A 20,835-nucleotide genomic window follows, 5' to 3' on the forward strand; every position below is an offset into this window, starting at 1 on the left:
AGGTTCGCTTATTATGACTGCTTACGTTGCATACAAATTAAAAACGAAATACCGATTCTTATGCGAAATCGCCGAATTTGAAATCGGCGATAATTGGATTATTTTATATCTGAACGGGATTTAAAAAAGCCAACAAATTATTTTGCTGTTATTGAAAAGAAAAAAACTTAATGCATCATGTGATAAGACATTGATACCTAACGACGCTTTCGACCACTTAGTTAAAGCAAAGAGCATATAATATAACGATATAATACTCTTTGAACTTTGGAGTAAGGACGTATATAAGAATTCGGAAACGAAATAAAAAAAATGAGAAACTGCGGGACTTCTGCAGAAAGACGAACAATTAGTAACCAATGAAAAACCTCATGTTTTAAACAGTCTGAATTGATGTTTTGTACATATTTTACATTAAAACCTAATGATTTTCTACTTTGTTTTTGTAATACAACACAGTTTGTTACGTAGATATATGCACATAAGCTCTAATTAGGTGTAAGCACTTTATGAATGAAAACTTTTTCACCGTAATTGTTAGGCTTTCTTACTTATTCCATTGAATTTATAAAATTAAATGCTTATTCTTATGGGAGTCTTGCCGGCACCAGTTCGTTTCACAACCGCGTGACGTCACATCAACGCCAGCCAACTAATGCACTATGCGCAATAGCAGACCATACTCTTATTAGGCCATGGTTTTGCCTACAACCTCAGAAACGATTTCTGAACGTACACTCCCACTAAATTTCAGACACCCTGTAAATAGCACTTAGTCTGTCTTTTCTAACTGGATATACTCTATGGTAGTTGTCGCCCTTTCTTAAAGGAAGGGGCAAAAATAATTTTACCTTCGGTATATCCTTTTTTATCTACTATTTATACAATTTTAACAATTATCGTATGCAAATAAATCAATAATAATGGTAGGTAAGATGGGGTTCATTCCAACTGTAAATCTAACCTCTCCTTCTAGCTGGTGCTTGTTTTGGGTGATTTACACATACCTCACAGATGCAGTAGTCTACCAGGTAAGTTCAAGAAACTATTAGCTCCAGGTAGGATCCAGCACATACTCTGCACTGGTAATTTGTGCACCAAAGAGTCCTACGACTACCTGAAGACTTTGGCAAGTGATGTTCACGTTGTACGAGGCGATTTTGATGATGTAAGCCACATTTTCGACCGGCTGGACTTAGCCTAAAGTTTGTTGCAGAATCTAAACTACCCAGAACAGAAGGTGGTAACCGTGGGCCAATTCCGTATCGGTCTATCTCACGGGCACCAAGTGGTACCTTGGGGTGACCCAGAATCCCTAGCCTTAATACAGAGACAGCTCGACGTCGATATTTTAATATCAGGCCATACACACAAGTTTGAGGCGTACGAGCATGAAAATAAGTTCTACATAAATCCTGGCTCTGCAACTGGGGCATATAATGCTCTGGATACGTAAGTAACTCCCATTTCCACAATTTGCTCCAATCGAATTATAGGATTATTACACCTTCGTTTGTTCTGATGGATATACAAAATGCAACTGTTGTTACGTACGTGTATCAACTGGTTGGAGACGAAGTGAAAGTTGAAAGAATTGAATACAAGAAGAATTAAATATAGCTTTACTCATTTTTTTTATAATATACTATGTCAGCACATTATAAAAGTAATAAGGATTGTTGATAAACAATCCTGTAATGTGTCTATATATTTGTATATAAATTATTAAATTTATATGTTAAGTGCTTTACTGTTTAATCCGATTTACATATAATAGACATTAATTTTTCAATGTACATTGTAGTCCAAATTGGACACTTTCTTATGAAAACACCCTTTATTATACCCTATAGGGGTCTGGTGCCCAATTTTTAAAGAGAACGCCAACTACCTCTAATCGTTTGGCCGCTAGGGGGCGTTTCTCCAATGTACCTAGTCGATTTTGACAAAATATTTCTTACTACCTATTTAAATATCTAAGGCGGCGCTTGATCCCAAACTAAATCGTAGGCTTAAATATTCCGCACGATGGACAAGTTACAAGTCCTAGGGGTGGGACCTTGCTAACAAAACTCTTTGGTTTAGAATCTGTGTAATTCACGAGTTTTCGCATATTAACATTGAATTTTGCCTTGCTGTATTTGTTATTATGTTTTGTGTATGTGAGTTATATTTATCAATCATGTAATGCAACAACTTATCTGACTCATTGACAACATTTTCACTATGACTTATTCGCGATTATTGACTATTTTAAACCGTGGTTCGTTATACCACCCATATAGTTTTTATCGTGATATCAGTGTGGGAGGTATAGGTTGTATACGGATTATTACCTCAAATAGAAATAGTTCTTGCTGTGTATAGGTACGAACGTTTGTCCTTTTATTTATTTACAATGCTTACAGTTTTTCACCTACAGGCTGTATGATAAGCTCGTGAATCTGGCGAAGAAAAAATTTTACCAACAGATATAAAACCCAAAATCATTCACCTGAACGTGCGGAGGAGTGCCTAAAACGTACAAAACGGCTTCGGCGATATCCGCCGCTTCCAAAATTGGCATAGCGTCCATAGCTTGTATCATTTCCGGAGATCTCTGACTTGCCACAAGAATCTCGGATCTTACCAACCCAGGACTGATGCTCTGCGATAACGACCGTCGGTCAAAGTAATCGCACTAAAACCTACCGTTATTTTAATCCTGCTTCCGGCATGATTCAGTTCGTGACGTAGGATCTCGGTTAAGGCACTGACTGCGTGTTTGGTCGCAGGGTAGACGTTAACCTCCGGAAAGTCGGGGATGCGATGGCCTGCGATGCTGTTAATGTGTATAACGTGCCCGTCAATTTTATTGTCGCGCATAATCTTCACGGCCTCCCTCGTCGCGATGCACAATCCCAGTACGTTCGTGTGCAAAACTTCCACCCAGTGCTCGCTGAGCCCATCCATAAGTCCGCCCGGTCGAAGTATACCGGCATTGTTCACCAAGACGTGCACGGCACCCACGTTCTTAGTCGCCCAGCGAAAGGCTTCCAGAATTTCGTTTTCTTGGGTTACGTCCGCTTTAACCGGAAAAAACTTCCCTCGCCTCCCGACGAGTTTTCGCTCAAGATCTTCTAATTTTTCCTTACGCCTGGCCAACCCTACTACCTACAAGCGAAAAGTGCTTTCCATTACCAAGCGACTGGACTTGCCTACCTTCATTCCGACGTTCACCAAATGTTCGGCAATTGCAAGCCCAATTCCCGAACTGGCACCCGTAACTACTGCGACCTTACCCTCCCAACGATTCATCTCGGATTGATCTTTCTCAAGACGCGGAAAAAGAATAAATATATGGACATTTAGCGACCTTGCGTGCCTCAAATTTCGTACATTGCAATTATTTAATGTGATCTAGCAATTTTGAATGGTATGTTGTATAATATTTTAACAGTATATTAATTTGATGACAATGTGAAATAGATTATCTAACACTCTGTATGAATTTAAATGTAGAAAATACCTTGCATTACAAACTGCAATGATCTATATGTAGTAAGTAAAAAGCAAGAAGCTCGTGATCCGTACGTAGTTCAGATCTAAGATCAAGAATAGAATCTTGCAATATTTAGTTCAGATCCAAGAACGCGAAAGGTAAAGCTTGACTACTCGGTACGAATTCCGCTTTAAGTATGACCTCAAATTCGATGGATAAAAAATCCTTATTTGACATCGAAGCAGAGCAATAAATTGAACATTTTCACACAGAAATTGGATCGTCAATCTGCTATCCAAAATTCAAGTGGTAATGACAAAGACGAGAGGATAGTCTTTGGTAATGAGCAAGAAATCAAGATTTTTTGGGTTCGATTTTCACAGTCCAAAGCAGATGTAAAAAGTCCACGGGCACATACGCCACGGACAGAAGGGCAAGGAAGATCTTTGTATGATATAGCATTCAACTTTCAAAGGATAACCGTTTGGAACCCGCCGCGTTGCCGTAAAATTCCCCTTTTGATTGGATATGTGTACTAAGTACCATATTGCTAAAGTTGGTGTATCAGATATAAATAAACACAGCAACCACTCCAATGTGAGCGGAGATGCTTTAAATGTTTTAAAAAATTCACAATTTTAAATTTTCCTAGAGAAAAAGCGTAAGAAATTAATAAATGGGGATGTGTTCTTATTCGCTCTTATGTAACTTAGGGGGTGATGCAAAATTAAGTTACAAAAAATCGTGTATTTTGTAGAAAATCAGTGAAAATGTGTAGTGTTTGGGTAAAAAATGCGCAAGCGTTTAAAACACATTTTTTGAAATATTTTTTTGGCACAATAAACTTCTCCTGTGTCTTTTTATCGTATGTCATAAATGTCAACCCTTAAAAATTAATAATACATTTTAGAACGCTCACCAGTTGCTCCAATTAGAATCAGGATCCGCACTTAGCACTTAACTAACACGAAATTTTCAACTTTAATTCACTTAAACACTTTCAAAAATTCCTGAAACTTAACAAGTTGGACATTAATATCAGAAAAATGATAGAATTTATCCACCCTCTGTCAATAGACTGATCAAAGGGTAGGGACATTAAAGCGTTTTAAAAAATTCACATTTTTAATTTTCCTAGAGAAAAAACGCAAGTAAATAATAAATGGGGAAGTGTTATTATTCGCTCTTAAGTAAATTAGGGGCGATGCCAAATTAAATTACAAAAAAACATGTGTATTTTGAAGAAAATCAGTGAAAATGTGTAGCAGGATGTGTAGTGTTTGGGTAAAAAATGCGCAAGTGTTTAAAACACATTTTTTGAAATATTTTTTTGGCACAATAAATTTCTCCTGTGTCTTTTTATCGTATGTCATAAATGTCAACCCTTAAAAATTAATAATAAATTTTAGAACACTCACCCGTTGCTCCAATTAGAATCAGGATCCGCACTTATCACTTAACTCACGAAATTTTCAACTTTAATTCACTTAATCACTTTCAAAAATTCCTGAAAATTAACAAATTGGACATTAATATTAGAAAAATGATAGAATTTATCCACCCTCTGTCAAGACACTGATCAAAGGGCGTGGCACATTTAAGTATTCAAAAATTCACAGTTATTAATTTTCTTAGAGAAAAGGCGCAAGTAAATAGTAAAAGGGGGTGTGTAATTATTCGTTCTTAAGTAACTTAGGGGGCGACACAAAATTATGTTACAAAAAAACATGTGTATTTTGTAGAAAATCAGTGAACATCTGTAGTGTTTGTGTAAAAATTGCGCAAGTGTTTAAAACACATCTTTTTAAATATTTTTTGATACAATAAACTTCTCCTGTGTCTTTTTGACGTACGCATTAAATGTCAACCCTTAAAAATTAATAATAAATTTTTAGAACGCTCACCAGTTGCTCCAATTAGAATCAGGATCCGCACTTATCACTTAACTCACGAAATTTTCAACTTTAATTCACTTAATCACTTTCAAAAATTCCTGAAAATTAACAAATTGGACATTAATATTAGAAAAATGATAGAATTTATCCACCCTCTGTCAAGACACTGATCAAAGGGCGTGGCACATTTAAGTATTCAAAAATTCACAGTTATTAATTTTCTTAGAGAAAAGGCGCAAGTAAATAGTAAAAGGGGGTGTGTAATTATTCGTTCTTAAGTAACTTAGGGGGCGACACAAAATTATGTTACAAAAAAACATGTGTATTTTGTAGAAAATCAGTGAACATCTGTAGTGTTTGTGTAAAAATTGCGCAAGTGTTTAAAACACATCTTTTTAAATATTTTTTGATACAATAAACTTCTCCTGTGTCTTTTTGACGTACGCATTAAATGTCAACCCTTAAAAATTAATAATAAATTTTTAGAACGCTCACCAGTTGCTCCAATTAGAATCAGGATCCGCACTTATCACTTAACTCACGAAATTTTCAACTTTAATTCACTTAAACACTTTCAAAAATTCCTGAAAATTATCAAATTGGACATTAATATCAGAAAAAATATTGAATTTATCCACCCTCTGTCAATAGACTGATCAAAGGGTAGGAACATTTAAGTGTTTTCAAAAATTCACATTTTTAATTTTCCTAGAGAAAAAGCGCAAGTAAATAATAAATGGGGAAGTGTTATTATTCGCTCTTAAGTAAATTAGGGGCGATGCAAAATTAAGTTACAAAAAACCATGTGTATTTTGTAGAAAATCAGTGGAAATGTGTAGTGTTTGTGTAAAAATTGCACAAGTGTTTAAAACACATTTTTTGAAATATTTTTTGTTGACACAATAAACTTCTCCTTTGTCTTTTTATGTACGTCATAAATGTCAACCCTTAAAAATTAATAATCAATTTTAGAACGCTCAAAAATCCCTGAAAATTAACAAATACGTCATTAACAGCGGAATATTGATGGAATTCACCCATCCTCTGTCAATACACTATCCAAAGGGTTGTTCATTTAAGTGTTTACATTTGTTTTATTTACCTAGAGAAAAGATTGCTGTGGCTCGGGCAGATAGATACCACCCGCACTATGCAATTGTTTACCCATAATATAGAAAAGCGTCGAAAATTGTCTCTTTGACACACTTTCGCATGTGCGATTTTCCCCAAAAGCTTTTCAGCTGTTCCTTTTATGTCTAGGAATACGAGCACTTATGTGTAGGTACCAAATATGGTTGCAATCGGTCTGCCGTTTAGCCGGGAATGAGAGTACGGACGGACCGACATCAATATTTTGTTTGATTTGGATTCCTGGTACTACTTCAAAACGTATTTCCGTCCAAAAATTTGGGGGTCATTTTTTACCTCAATAATACCTCCCTCACTAACATGCGGGTGGGAAAAATCGCAAATAAATAGGTAATAAATGGAGATGTATTTATATTCGCCCTTAAACAAAAATTGGAGGCGACACAAAACTTAGAGGTACCTAGTGAAATTGTGTGGTGGTGGTAAACATAGCGCAAGCGTTCAAAAAAACGTGTCCAAAATATTGTTTTTACAGGGTGTAGGGTTCAAAAAAATTATTGCACACTTTGAAGGGCTTCTCTTCATAGAAAATTACTGGGACTATGGCCTACTTAGGCTGGTGATTGCAAAAGTTGAACATTCTCACTTTGTTTTCATTTTCATGCAAGTACAATCTGCACAACTGGAATATTTTACGTGCATCTTCATAATATGAATTAATCCATAGCACGGCACCGATTGTGTATGAAACTGGGGGCCGGAAAATTTTGTAACATCCACCCCTAATACCATATGCATATGCACCCGACTAACAATTTGCACACCTTTAATAACGGCACTAAGGGCGATAACCGCAAATGGTTACATTTTCCGGATGGAGTGAATATACGGCATTAAGTTAACCTAGTACCCGATGACTAGCATTTTTTTAAGGATGAACGCTTCCATCCCGTAATCGTGATAACAGTGACGCCGTTGCTAGAATTACTTATTGGCGTTTTTAATTGTTTTAGATGTCGACAATTTCAACGGAACGTCTCAAATTTGGAGGTTTAACCAAGTAAATAAAGGGAAAAACGGCACGATGCCGTTATTGTAGCAAGCCTTGCGCCGAGCCCTTTTTTGTAAACAAACGCTTTTAGTTGTAAAATATTGTAGAATGGGCGTTAAACATGCAAGATTTCGACTTAAAATACATGCAAAAGTTGCGATGAAGTATATTTAAAGAAATAACTTGGGTACCTTGTGAGCTGCGTGGGTGGATGCAGAATCCTATGGCCCTTTTCTTTTCCATCGATCGCGATTCTACCTTTCAGTACACATTATCGTTATCGATCAATATATGATTCCATTTATGGAAGCTTTTCTTCGGTTACAATCATTCGGGAAAGCGAATTTTCCTTTCAAACCACTCACACTAACGTTTCCAGAAGATTTGAGCGCGGAGCGTCATTCTCACAAAGATAGGTTAAGAGCGAGTTGTTCAAATGACGCCGCGTTTGATTTGATCTACTTTCGGTTCTTCTTTCTGTAATTCATTTTTGCACTGCAGACTTCGTTTTCGCTATTTATGTGTAATAATTTTGCATTTTTATGCGTTTACCATCTCTGGCGAGCAGGCATTCTGAGGATAAGGCGCGCCTGCCTTACGAAAGTTAGTTCAAAGTTATGGTTAGTAGTTCCAATAGCCAGGTATTTCCGTAACCTCACTTTTATAATTTTAAATTTCGCCAAATTAACTTAAATAAAAACTTTTTCTTATTGATAAATAAAAGGTTTTAAACAAGGCAAATCATGATAACATAAAAGTGATAACATTCTGTGAATTTAGGCATCTCGCTTAAGAACGGGGAAACTTTAGTGAGTTTACAAATGCTAAATTTACGTCTACACCTAAGATTGGCTGTGCGGGCATTTCAAGATAACCGAATCGATCAGTCCCACTATAAAGTGATTGCTGAAGGTTTTTCGCTTGACCTGTAAGTCTCGCTATCATTTCTGATAAGTTTAAGTTTACAAGTTCCCTTTACCGTAGATTCTCTCTTTGAAGATCCGATGACATCTGCCTTGATCAAGACTTTGGCGGTCACAACCCAAAACCTCATGGCTTCTTCACATTCACATAAATCGACACCGGGATGTTTGGAAGGTGCGTTTTTGTCTCTCAAAGATGTCTCGTTGGAGATCACACTAATGAACGTTTTTATAAACTGACTTTATACAATTTTATAATGTTATCTTTCATAGTCTAAGAGCTAGCAACATTCTCATCTGCCACGGCTAATTTGTTTAAGTGTGCGGAGTGATTGGCAAGTTGAGGAGTTGCTAGTTCTACAGAAGTTGAACAAAATGAGGCCATTTTGAAGGCCAGGAAGCATACATGATTTTAATTAACTGTACAAATATACGCAATTGTCACCCTTCTGGATTACAATCGGAGGATGGACAGGGTCCACGTGTACCTAGGCCTCAAATTTGAGCCCTTTGTACTACCTCTATGACTAGCAAGTTGTAAGTACGATCCCTCAACATCACTCAAAAGTACACTTGAGTGACGCCCTATAATGAGGTGTTTGTTTTTCTCACAGTGTTTTATTAGTTCTGCCATCTCAATACTGGGAGGTAGATTGATAGAATCTCCCGGGAGATATACTGATGCTATTACTACTTGAGCATTACCCTGTGTGTCACAGCTTAACTGTATAATCGTGATATCACGGGCAGCAGAAGAGCTTGTACGGTGACCAGGTTTTTCTTACTGTTTATCGAAGTAAATGGTTCCTATCGTGTTCCCAAGACCCCAAACGCTAGATTTAATAACCCAGGGTTCTTGAATAATAAGGTAATTTCATATCAAGTCCATTCCTTCACAGAGTATAGGGCCAAGTCTTTCTTTTGGACGTTCTTATCGCGAAATTGTGGGGCCTTGGAAATAAATTCGGTTAATGGTACGAAACATTACTTGGGATTTAAGGAGCATCACCGTCCTGGGTGCTCCATCTCACTATTAGCGCAATCGCGGTCACATTGGGTGTGGGGAACCTCTTACTCTGCACATTGGATGCCGCCTTGCTGTGCTAGGTTTACCTGTAGGAAGGCGATTTTGTCCCCCTAGGCACATTGGCCGGACCACTGGCATTCGCGGGGAGCCTGCGGGTTGTTCCGTTTGTCCTTTTTGTCCCTCTTCTTTGTTTGGCCACTGTTCGTGCTGTATTTTGGAGTTTGGGTGCCTGGCGCTCCTCTGGTTGCCCTCTCCGGAGCTCCCTTGGAAGTGGTGCCAATAGCATTAGATTTGCTAGATCCTTAAGGCTTCATTAAGACCTTTTACAGGGGCACCTCTAAAAAGCATTATGCGGGTCACTCTATAATTGGGCGAAAGCCTGTTGAGTGCCCAGAACAAGAGAAGGACAATAAATTAAATTTAAATTGCCACTTGTCCAAACTGGCATCTTAGCGAGGATTGGTCGACTGTCATCGTTAGATGAACAAGGGCACTCTCGTGTTCTCTGTTCAGCATTCGCCATTCCTTAGTGTTGAAGCCGGTGTTCTGCTTCTGAAACAAACCAAGGATACGCTCCGTGCTCTCGTCGGTGCTGTCTGGAAAGTAGGCGTTCACAACAGTCGCCTTTGGAATCTCTTTGTCATCGACAGCTCTTAGTGTCGCACCCTCCCATGGCTTGAAGCTTGGCACCACTCCTTTGAGCCATTCTGCGGTGGTCGCATCTGCGCAGTTGACCCGCAACAGGCCTGGTTTGAACGTAGAACCTAGGAATTGAGGACACACCGTACCTCTTTCCAGGTTTCTAAGGGTTTCAAGGATTCACCCGCACACATGCAGTATCCCTACTTTTTTACCCTCTGTAGCCTGTTTATCGGTTGTAGAATGTAGAGGGATTGACCGGGTCTTGTGGAACCTACTCCCACTTAGACATGACGTCGTTTCCCTGCGTGGCTGCTTCCTTGTCTGGGGGAGCCGCGGGTGTGGTATCGACGGCCCGGGACGACCTTTTTTTTCCTCTGTCCGAGTTACCTTGTCCTTTCGGCGGTGCATACTGCTGGATGGCTTGCTCGGCTGTTTGAACCAGCTTTACACTGTAACCTATGTTGCCATTAAAAAAATTTAAAATGGCGATCGCGTTCAAAAACCATGTTTCAACACTCAAACGGTTTGAGCGGAGAGCCTTGGTTCCATCTGTAATAGTGACCCTGTCCATCTTGTTCCAACTTTTGATTATTTCTTTTTATTTGACCGCAGTGTTGACCTTTTTTTGTTGTTTTGATAATCTCGGCTTCCGCACTTTTTTTTCTTCTGCCTAGCATAACAGGATGTAATTTGTCACTGAGAGGAGAATTAAATTTTTAATTGGGAAATTTTAATTAGGTAGCACTTAATTACACACCATCCATCTTCATCTTCTAATTCTGCTCACTTTCCGTACCTTGAAAATCTAATGTGTGTATCAGGGAGGGAAATACATTTTTAAATGAGAAATTTAATTAGCACCTTCTAATATTCTGCTTACTTTCTGTTCCCTTAAAATTCAGTGTTTATCAAAGAGGGGAAATAAATTATTAATTACCACTTGGTTATACACCACTTTCTGATATTCAACACAGCTTCCATGCCCTTAAATCTCTAGCAGTAGGAATACGCGGAGTAGGAGTAGTTGCCTAATTTATAACTAGAATGACCGTACAGTTCGCATTTCTACCATTTGTTCTGCTAGCATGAGGCATATGTCACAATTTCTGTATCAAGTTGAAAAAATTTCATTTTTCAGTTACTTATGGACGATAGAGAACGCTGCTCTCCTATCACTTATCCGACCGCATTCCAGAAACGGAACCGAAGAACGAGAAATGTACAGTATGTCGTTCTTTCTACATTACGGGTTCCTCCTATGGTTTTCGAAGGACTGCATTAATAAGGCTATAGGGTAAGTGTTTACTTCTTATTCGGTATACACACATGCTATCATCTTATACAAATTCCGTTTTTTTTTAGTTTTTAATTTTATCTGTTATTTGTTTCAGATCTCAGAAGGGCGCCTTATAAAGGTAGGATTTTTTCTCTCTTGTCTTATCTTAGTAGTAGAGGAGACTGACGAGTTGTGAGCATTCTCTCAGTTCCTCATTTTGGTAACATATACGATTGGCAGCAATAAGCCTTTGATCTTCCACCACATCAATTTACTTCATTTTCAGTGTATGCCTATGAATTCATAGTCATGGCGGTTCTATGAACTGAATTGATTTTACGTAATTCTCTGCTGTGAGTGACTTACAAGATCAGTGAAAGTGTATGTAAACGAAGGTAAGTGAGTACATCATTTTAAACTAGTGGTAAGTAGGAGAACTTGACATTGGTGCTACTAATTTTATCGATCACTTTGCTACCAGATATGGCCGGGACCATACTGGGCAAATTTAAGTTTACTCAAACAAAAAACCATAACAAACATGTTATTTCCTCAAATTAATAGACACTAGAAATCCCTTCACGGGTTCCAATACTAAATTCGGTTTAAACTTGATATCTTCAACACTCTTATACTCGGTAGAAAACTCGTACTTCTTTACTAAGGTTGATATGATCACCTTGAGCGCCATAAACGCATACTGACGCCCTGAAACCGGAAGCTATGAAATGAAGTTTAGAGTTCCGATCGTACACACCGACACAATTCCGTGGACCCCCAGAGAATGGCAACCAATCGTAAGGTTCGCGCGCCCTCTCGCCCAAGAATCGATCGGGATAAAACTTTAGCGGTTCCGGCCACACCTCGGGATCGCGATGTAGGGCTATGATCGCAATCGCAACCGACGAACCCGCCGGTATCGTGCAGCTATCCAAAGCGATATCCGCATCGACCTTTCTGGAGATGCACGGCGCCGGCGGGAAGATGCGCAAGGTTTCGCGTAGAACCCGATCGAGCAAATCTTCATCTCCCACGATCACTGCATCGTACAGCTTCTTCTACGAGTGCAAGGGGTAATCTTGGTCTTCGTACGGACTCGACTCACCTGCACGTCGGGGTGCATTCCCAGCATGATCAGCGTGTAGCACATTGTAAGGGTTGTGGTGTCCTTCCCCTACGAAATGCTCTGTGATTATAATTATTAGAATAGGGGGGGGGGGGGCTTACAGCAATTACAAAGGCGTTGATCTCGTCCTGTAGGTCTTTCTCGGTAAACTCGGGGTCTTCTTTGGTTGCGGCGATGAGGGCTTGGAGAAATGTGTTCGACGAATTGGTGTGATTATGCTGTTGTATTGCCTAAAATAGTTTAAACGATAGTTACAAAGACATATTTTCTGCAGAAATTTCTATTTTTCATGCATTATGCTTATAACATCGCCCTCATGCAATTTGCGCAGGAGGGCTCTTGTTGGAGCTTCGGGCTCGACTTGCTGTCATGACTACCTGCGCAGTGACCGCATTGAAGTTCACTAAAGCAGTTGAAAGAGTGATGGCCGAATTTTTGGAACTTAAAGCATCGTGCGATCCGAATATGGTTTTGTATATGGCAGCCATTCCACCCGATGACCCGACGTGTACACGACTGCTAGTCAAGAAATTCGAAGAGGACTTTGAAAGGAAGTAAATTGCAGAAACGAAAGCCCAAAGGATTTCGGAAGAAGAACAGGAGAGCAGAACGAAAGTGGTGTACTAAAAGTGTAGAAGGAGAGAAGCAAGCAGAGGGAGAGTAGAGCATGCAAAAATACAGCAAATAAAGCCTGAAGGAAGGAGAGCAGGATTGTTGGGCCTATGCAACTGCCCAAGTACTGTACGTACCATGTGAACATGCGTGTATATATATTCACAAATCTTCTTATATTCTCTTGATAATGAGCTCAAGTTAAAAATCCAGTCAGAGTGATAGAAGATGTTGTTGATACGCAGGAATACGATGTTTTTGGCTCTAGAATAAAAAGTTCCAATACGCGGTAAGGTTTACACTGGGTTCACCTGTCAAGGCAACTTATGTAGTTCTCCTTGGAACTCTGAGATTGGCCCCTAACTCCTAATCCAGTTTCTAAAATGAATTTGTGAACCATTGTGCCACTGTAAATTACACCTAGGTACCATAAATAAAGTCATTGACACACCCGCTACAATAACGATAGATATCAAAAGAACGCTGTCCAATTCGTTCTTCAAGCTCGTCTGCCAAAATCAGGGCGTGTCGTGCGAATACGTCCGTGAAAGCCTTAAGGATATTTCGATTGAAGATTGGGAGGATAGTTCTCCTGTGCCTTCGCCATTTTGGAACTGAAAGGCCATTTGTGTAGGGGGTTTTGGGTTTGCGCCACTCACCTTCGTGCATAATCAAGCCAAGTCCGATCAAATTTCCCACGAATTTATAGAAATTATGTTTGCCCAACGTGTTAGTGTCATTCAAAATTACCTTCAGGCTCTTCGGATCCCACACCATGAAGAACAGCATAGGTCCTAACCATGCAGGGGTCGGTGACTTGAACTGCTTGGCGAACTTAAACATAGTGTCGAAAGCATCTGCAAAGTGCCGTCAGTACTTCTCACCACTTACCCTTTGGCGACCTCATGAGGTAGAAAGCGCTACCGATCAGTGGAAGCGCAAGTGGCCCAGGTCTTTGTCTTGCCATCTGGTACAGCCTTCTTCGTCCCCAGTAGTAGCGAATGCACCACAGAAGAAAAACTATCATGGTAACTTCGAAGATTTTCCACTCGGTCAACATCTACAATCAACAACGTTTTACATTCGAGAATGGAATATATCAACTCACCGGAACAATTGAGTCAAAATGGAAATATAACAAACAGTTGCTTGGATTTACAATCTATATCAAGATTATTATGTTTTATGGCACTTAATGGGTAGGTATAATTATTATTATTTTTAAAAACCGCCTATCCAGATCAGACACTTTACATTAATTGCAAATGCTGTAGTATTTTATTAAAGAAGATTATGTATAATAAACCTTGACTACTTAGTAACCCAAAATAGTAATAAATTTTAAATATTATTGTAATTTATAATTCTGATTTATTACACTTTTATTTACGCGGGAACTCTCTACTCCATCATCGTTAGTCGTCCCATTGAACTTGCTTACGCTTCAAAGACAAATATATCAAGACATTTTCGGGTCTCTACAATTTTACGAACCTTATCCGATTTGTTTATCTATCATTTTCGTAAAAAAAACTCAGTTATTTCAAAAACAAAGATGGTGTGGGGCGTTCAAGCGTTCAATATCCTGCTTTAACTTCTTAACGGTTTGACCGATTTTAACAAATTTGGTATCTTTGAAAAGAGCACACCTTGAATTTCCCCCAGTAACAAAGCCGATCGGGGAGGTCTTCTTGTGTCCTTTTCCTCAATTCCGAAAATGATCAGCCTCTCTTGAACTTGATCCTTCGCGGATGTATGGAAGAGACCCCATCTGTTTACCTTTTCCCAGGAATTCTGCACGTCCAAACGCTGCTTGGCCGCCACCAGGTCGTCATGTGCCCACGGGACCTTGCGGAGCCTAGGAAGGCAGTCTTCCTGCACTGCCTTCAGGTGTGCGGCCTCCCACAACTGTGGGAGGTTGCCAACCACCTCTTCAAGCCACTCAAGGGAATCGTTTTACTCACGTGAGTGCTAGTATAGCGCCTAAGAACCTTGACCAGGTCATTTTGTACCATATCCTCCTGGTTAGCCCTTAGCCTACCCAAAGGGTTATTGGTATCTATGATCGTTGCCTTTCGTAGCCACTGCGCGGTGCTCCAGCCTTACTGGAACCCACTCTTGGTTGGGGCTCTGGTCTGCCCTTCTTCGTCGGCGGTTGAGTCATTCGACTTCTGCCTCTTTTTCTACCTCTAGGCGCCTGCCTCTGGGTCGGAATTGGATCACGGGGCAGCGGATGGTTTGGAGGTGACTGTTGCAGCAGTTTGGCTCATTTGGTATTCTTTCTCCTCTTCTGCTCAGCGCCGCAGGTGCGCCTGCGTGGTTTTGTGTGTTGTTGAGGCTTGGTGTGTGCCCTGGGATGCTTCCTCTGGTCTAAAGTTTTGATCAGTATCCATGTCAGAAGCGTGCAAATCCGTCCTTGTAGCTCCCCACCTACCACGGAGCCCAACAAGAGGTCCTTACACTAGGAAGTCCGAGTCTAGGAGAAGGTGGGTGGTATAGTTTACCCGGAGGCTCCACAGGGTTTCGTTGGAAAAAATTGAACATAGCGAAGGGCGACTTTTTTAAAGGGTCTTCACGTTGGTACTCTCAGCATATCTTTTAAAAAATGTTAATCTTTCTCGCAGGTGTCCTTCAAAGAATGTAAATATTACACCTTTTAATGACATAAAGACCCCGTAAATTTCCGTAGTATATCAAAAAGATGACTCCTGATTAATATGTATTTTAATCCTTCTTCTTGTTTGAATTGTAAATTCGGCGAGGACCGTCACGGAGATGAATGGCTTAAATAGAAAAGGTCAAGGCTCTCTCTGAATTTAATATTAATGCTGGCTCAATGTTAATGTATTATTTTTGTTGTGCGGAGTGTGACCTGCATTCGGATCTTGGACAAACGCTTCCTCGTGTCCATGCTGGTTTTCACGACGGTGGCATATTAAATGAAAGTGTCGCGGCCGGTGCCCCATTTTTCGTTTGCGTTAGGAATTCGCTTGATAATTTCAGTACAAAGAGGCAGATTAGAATGCCTTCGCCTTTTTTAGCACAAGGCAGTCATCGTAGTAGGCACATTAACCTAGTTAATGTATTAGCAGTTTCCCATATTTAATTCAATCAATTCAACGACTTCCATTAATGGAAGGCAAATAACACGGGAAGTGGCCACGTGTAGATGAGGAAGGACGTGTCTAGGCAGGTATAACTTTGTTCCGTTTTCTTCATTTTTTCAAACCAAAAACTTAAAAAATACAAATTATGAGAACATTTTTAATAATTTTTAACTGTGCACAAATCTTGTGCAAATAAATCGCATTTTTTTAACCGAAATTGCTTAGTAACGAAGTAGCGTGCTATATTTATCGATGTTTACCTTCTTGCTAGAAATGATAATTGGGGATCTTTACACATAAACATTTAAAGGCCCCCGGCATACATTCAAAATTACGCTGTATACTCGTAATGCAAGAAGAATCAAGTCCTTGGGGAAATTATCCGAATTAAGTTTCCACACCGCCAGGAGATGTGTCTCGTTTGGATGTCCCTTTGTGAGTACCCTCCGCCGACAATCCGTTCTTCAGGAATTATAACCGATCGCGGTAAGCGGTCCGAGGAGGAGGGGTATGGTTTGTAGAAATTACTTCGTTTCATCGAGACCTTTCATTAGAGTACCATGAAGAATGAAGCCAGTGCCCCCCCCCCCTTCAATTTTGATAAGGAATAAGAGAGAAGGGTGGTAGTTGGTAAAACACAGTTCCTTGCGTTAAGACCATGAAAGATAAAACAAATTTCTTCGGCGGCGATAGGCGGAACGTCGACAGGAAACGACGGAACGGGAGTGCATCGAGCGCCACCAGAAGTTTTCGGTCCCAGAAATTGTAAAGGGCTAGCGGGGGGCGGCTAAAACAAACTTAAAGCGCACAGCAATTTCCCTATGCGGAAACAGTAAATAATCAGATTCGGTAGCGGTTTCTACGGGAAAGCAAATGCAGGAAAGCGAGACAACCCCCCCCCCCTTTCCTCCTTATAATTAATGAAACGGAAAGTAGCAAAAGCCTACTTTGTAATGAAACGGAACGATAGAAATTAAAAACGTAGTTCGCAAAGCTGCAAAAGTACAAAGATTTTACGTTTCGGTTAAGTATCTTCTTCTCTACCCCCATAAAGTGTCACAAGACATTTGCAACCAACAAAAGCTACTTTTTCTTGGGTAGCGTCAGAGAGAGGCCAATATTTTCTTTTTCCTTGCTAGAAAAGGGCAGAGGTGGTGTCACAACCACTGAAAGCATGGAGGAACAGTTCTAGTCTTTCTCTAAAGTGCCAGACCTATAAGACCTGATCTTCAGGGTCTTATCAAACTGCTAAAATTTCCCCAAAAGCCTTTTTTTTACTCATATTTATTGTTGCTGAAATACCGCTTTGTATTTTTCCTTTAATTACCCTAATTACATAATTACAATTACAAAAATTGCAATAAACGGTACATCGATCCTTAAGCGCAATTAAAAATTTATTATAACGTTCGCGTAACGTATTCATGGCAGAACGGTCAATTTTTTCTAGAAAATATAAAATTTATGCGAATGTGCGGCGGGGCAGCAAAAACCGCTCATTTGTTTACGCACTCGTCTTATATTGATTTATTATGCAATCTGCAGAAAAAAAACGCCAATTTTGTACAGTTAGCTTTTTACGATCGTAATTGTTTGTCCTTTCGCATACAATTAATTAATTAACGAAAACGAGGTGCCTTTAGACTTTCACATTTGTTTAAGATCGTCTTTGCACTTTCTACGAATAGGACAATTAGTACCTCATCGTCTAATTTTCGCTAATTACGTCACCAATTGGCACAAATATTCAAATATTTGTTCTTACTTCACCGCGTATGTGTGTAAGTAATTACAGCTTTCATCAAATTATACGTTGGCTATATTTTTCTCTTGATTACATGATTAGTTTCAAAATTGGTGGAAATTATCTTTACGACATTTTCATAAAAAATCATTGCGTTTACTGCTTCCTATATTACTTTGATGCAAGGTGAACATCTTCACGTTGGAAGTCTTCCTGGTGAATTACGGCCCCGTAATTAATTAACGCGGTCCCTAATTAGGGAGGCAAAAAGAATGTAAATCGCGGCATCCTACACTTTCATAGAGAAAATAAATCATAACATTCTTCGATCAATTTTTTTTTATTAGCGTGAGTGACTCATGAAGTTTACGAGCCGGAATGCGTGTGACAAAAACGCGCCGGTGTCTCCAAGAAAGGGGGACGTATCGTTTCGAAACGCGCACGCTGGAATCCATTCACCTGCGGCACCATACACAGCCTACTTGTTTTCCCTGTTTTAGTAGCAACAGGTGTTTCCAAGCGTTAAGTTGTTTGATGGTACTCGCGGATGTTGGTGTCTTCGCACCCCATACGTCTCTCCACCCACCCCTCGTGCGATGGGTTAGTGCAACGTGCGGTGACTTTTGTGCGCAATTTTTCTGTGAATACCCATTAAGGTAAGCAAGGTGACCAATTGATCACGTCCCATCAAATTACAATAGCACACTTTCGTGAAAGTTTTCGCAAGATTTCAGCAAAAAAATTAGTAAGTTTTAGCCCAGAAAGCGAGAGATATTCTAATATTTGAAAATGTGGAACGTGGACTAAATTCTCCATCTTCTCGTCTAGCCGAATTTTTTCGAAAAATTACTGTCCCAATTGTAATGGTCGCTGGGTAAATGGCGTACGCACATTAAAATTACAGCAGTACTTCAATTCAAGGTTGACTTCGTAGGATATCCTACAATTACTCATCAGTTTCCGGTCCACCCCTTTAGAAAACCTAAGTATACCTATCTGCACGAATTAGATCGATTGGTTCTAAATTAGGCACTTATCTTAATTACTCAAACTTCGTATATAATTAAGCGGTGTCAACAAGACTATCGTTATAATTACCGGTTAATTAGACTCCTCTCATTAGCGATTGAAGACTAAATTTGAAGATAATATACAATACTCACCTGTTTCACTTTTCATTTCGCCAAAGCATTGAAATAATTAATTAGTCAATTTCTTTGTATACAAACAATCCCTGATTCTTTTTAATTAATTGCCGTAACGATGACTGTCGCATTGCCAATTCCCAATTTCGTAGCGAATCCATCCACTTAAGTCTGTGACAATTTAATGAATCGGAAACCAAATTTAATTAATACGCGAATTTGATTGTTTTAAAGGTATCCGTCTACAGGAGCGAAGTAAATTAATTATTGTACGGACGCAATTAATTTAATCTTATAATATTTTCCAATTATTTTTGATATCTACGTTTAATAAATCGTTATTGCATTTTAAATGAATAGCAATCAAATTAATTAAAATTCTCTAATCTAATTCGGTTGCATAACTTCGCCCTATACAGTAATTAATTTCTTTTCCTATGCGTTTCCGCTCTTTTTCGAAATCTATTGCTATTAGATCATCACTTTTTGGTTACTCATTCAGTTCGCACACGTTTTGTAGAATATAAACTATAAAAACTTCAAAATTAATAAATTAAAGCTCAAATTGGGATAATTACGGTTTTGTTTGTTTTTTTTATTGGTCAATATGAAAGATTTTTTTTCGAAATGATAAATACCAAAATTAGTACATTACTTATCAATTAGTTTCTTGTTTTAATTTAATTTAATTTTCTTGGCTGTATTTCATATCTTCATCTTTTAATTAGAGACAATTGACAAATCTATCTCTCAATTTATATTGTATATTTATATTTTATTCATGTATTATCATTTGTTATTTACACCCTACATATGTGATTTCAAATAGTCTAATGGAGTGTATTTTTATATATATATATATATATATATATATATATATATATATATATAGATTTAAAAAGCGCTAAGGTGAGATCATTTTTACATATATTGCAGATAAGGTGAGATCCATTTGGTAAACCCGAGATCCGTTTTCGGATCTCGCCTTTTTTACTGTGTATATCGAGTCTATTAGCTCCGTCGATCATACAGGAAGCTAAATTTCAATTTTCGCCCGGATCTCAACTTTTAGGTTTTTGTCAAAATTTATACACGCGAAGTTCTTGAATGATCATCTTAGGGGGCGCTGCTTACGTTATATATAATGCGTTATATTTTAAATAAAGTGAGATCCAAATAAACGGCAACATTGTAAAGCGGTACTCTCGCTTTAAAGTGCGATAGCAAATAATGAAAGAGGTAGCTGTACTATGTGCGCTTTAACGTAAATAATTTGTTATCTGCCACCTCGTATGTATTATTCCTAATCCACGTTACGGTATAAGGGCGGATTTGTATTAAAGAGATTAAACTGGTGGATTGAGGAGAAATGTAAAATAACGTTTAGTATATTTTAATAAGCACATTAAATTAATAAATTAATAATTAAAATAAGAGGGTCATAATGGATTCTAAGGGTATCGAAACTATAAGCTAGGAACACACCTACCACGGTGCCCAATAAGGGAATTTGATACACTTTCGATGACCACCTGTATTTTGATCAAAAGATGTCAAAAACGTTATTTCTATACCAAGTTCATCGGGAAAAGAACCAAAGATATTACAGCGCTGTCTAAATTTGGTAAATTGTTTATGATTGATTTTACCAATTAGGTATCCTACGCGTAGTGGAAGAGAGGTACAAAGCAGTTTTATTCTGATTTCTTCGGGTTTG

The 20,835-nt window shown here is 38.8% G+C and overlaps 3 protein-coding genes and 1 long non-coding RNA gene across 6 annotated transcripts; 2 read left to right on the forward strand and 2 right to left on the reverse strand.

The window, feature by feature from the left end:
• Nucleotides 1–767: 767 nt before the first annotated feature.
• On the forward strand, nt 768–1,745 carry LOC116161547 (vacuolar protein sorting-associated protein 29). The gene is made up of 4 exons (XM_031474933.1): nt 768–926; nt 977–1,168; nt 1,217–1,452; nt 1,497–1,745. The coding sequence occupies exons 1-4, from the start codon at nt 924–926 to the stop codon at nt 1,612–1,614; spliced, it is 549 nt and encodes a 182-aa protein (XP_031330793.1). The 5' UTR covers nt 768–923; the 3' UTR covers nt 1,615–1,745.
• A 609-nt stretch (nt 1,746–2,354) lies between these two features.
• On the reverse strand, nt 2,355–3,376 carry LOC116162028 (farnesol dehydrogenase-like). Its single transcript, XM_031475544.1, has 4 exons — nt 3,202–3,376; nt 2,692–3,153; nt 2,495–2,647; nt 2,355–2,444 (listed from the first exon to the last, which is right to left on the reverse strand). Exons 1-4 carry the CDS (start codon nt 3,295–3,297, stop codon nt 2,403–2,405), a joined length of 753 nt encoding a protein of 250 aa, XP_031331404.1. The 5' UTR covers nt 3,298–3,376; the 3' UTR covers nt 2,355–2,402.
• A 4,800-nt stretch (nt 3,377–8,176) lies between these two features.
• On the forward strand, nt 8,177–11,396 carry LOC116162113. Its single transcript, XR_004143491.1, has 3 exons — nt 8,177–8,444; nt 8,501–8,614; nt 11,247–11,396. It is a non-coding gene; the product is annotated as an uncharacterized LOC116162113 (long non-coding RNA).
• A 515-nt stretch (nt 11,397–11,911) lies between these two features.
• LOC116162109 (cytochrome P450 4g15-like) lies at nt 11,912–15,376 on the reverse strand. 3 transcript variants are annotated; one of them, XM_031475641.1, is made up of 10 exons: nt 14,772–15,376; nt 14,014–14,182; nt 13,782–13,979; nt 13,551–13,736; nt 13,434–13,500; nt 13,260–13,386; nt 12,612–12,740; nt 12,490–12,558; nt 12,142–12,442; nt 11,912–12,092 (listed from the first exon to the last, which is right to left on the reverse strand). In XM_031475641.1, the coding sequence occupies exons 2-10, from the start codon at nt 14,180–14,182 to the stop codon at nt 11,929–11,931; spliced, it is 1,410 nt and encodes a 469-aa protein (XP_031331501.1). In that variant the 5' UTR covers nt 14,772–15,376; the 3' UTR covers nt 11,912–11,928. The 3 variants fall into 3 exon arrangements, with proteins under 3 accessions (XP_031331501.1, XP_031331502.1, XP_031331500.1); XM_031475642.1 differs by lacking the exon at nt 14,772–15,376 and adding an exon at nt 14,231–14,702 and having other exon boundaries at nt 11,912–12,105; XM_031475640.1 differs by lacking the exon at nt 14,772–15,376 and adding an exon at nt 14,231–14,700.
• Nucleotides 15,377–20,835: the final 5,459 nt, after the last annotated feature.

The sequence above is a fragment of the Photinus pyralis genome, unplaced genomic scaffold (genome assembly GCF_008802855.1).
Source record: "Photinus pyralis isolate 1611_PpyrPB1 unplaced genomic scaffold, Ppyr1.3 Ppyr1.4_LG10, whole genome shotgun sequence".
Classification (NCBI taxonomy): Eukaryota; Metazoa; Arthropoda; class Insecta; order Coleoptera; family Lampyridae; genus Photinus; species Photinus pyralis.

Bases quoted from the DNA above. Each gene is read 5' to 3' on its own strand.
- LOC116162109 (XM_031475641.1), bottom strand. From the start codon at position 14,182: ATGTTGACCGAGTGGAAAATCTTCGAAGTTACCATGATAGTTTTTCTT. The intron at 13,387-13,433 runs GTGAACCCAGTG...TTTTTATTCTAG, and splicing joins TACATAAGTTGCCTTGACAG to AGCCAAAAACATCGTATTCC. The intron at 12,559-12,611 runs GTAAGCCCCCCC...AGCATTTCGTAG, and splicing joins TCAACGCCTTTGTAATTGCT to GGGAAGGACACCACAACCCT.
- LOC116162028 (XM_031475544.1), bottom strand. From the start codon at position 3,297: ATGAATCGTTGGGAGGGTAAGGTCGCAGTAGTTACGGGTGCCAGTTCG. The intron at 3,154-3,201 runs GTAGGCAAGTCC...TTTCGCTTGTAG, and splicing joins TGGTGAACGTCGGAATGAAG to GTAGTAGGGTTGGCCAGGCG. The intron at 2,445-2,494 runs GTGAATGATTTT...TTTCTTCGCCAG, and splicing joins GCACTCCTCCGCACGTTCAG to ATTCACGAGCTTATCATACA.
- LOC116161547 (XM_031474933.1), top strand. The intron at 1,169-1,216 runs GTAAGCCACATT...AGTTTGTTGCAG, and splicing joins TACGAGGCGATTTTGATGAT to AATCTAAACTACCCAGAACA. The intron at 1,453-1,496 runs GTAAGTAACTCC...ATCGAATTATAG, and splicing joins GCATATAATGCTCTGGATAC to GATTATTACACCTTCGTTTG.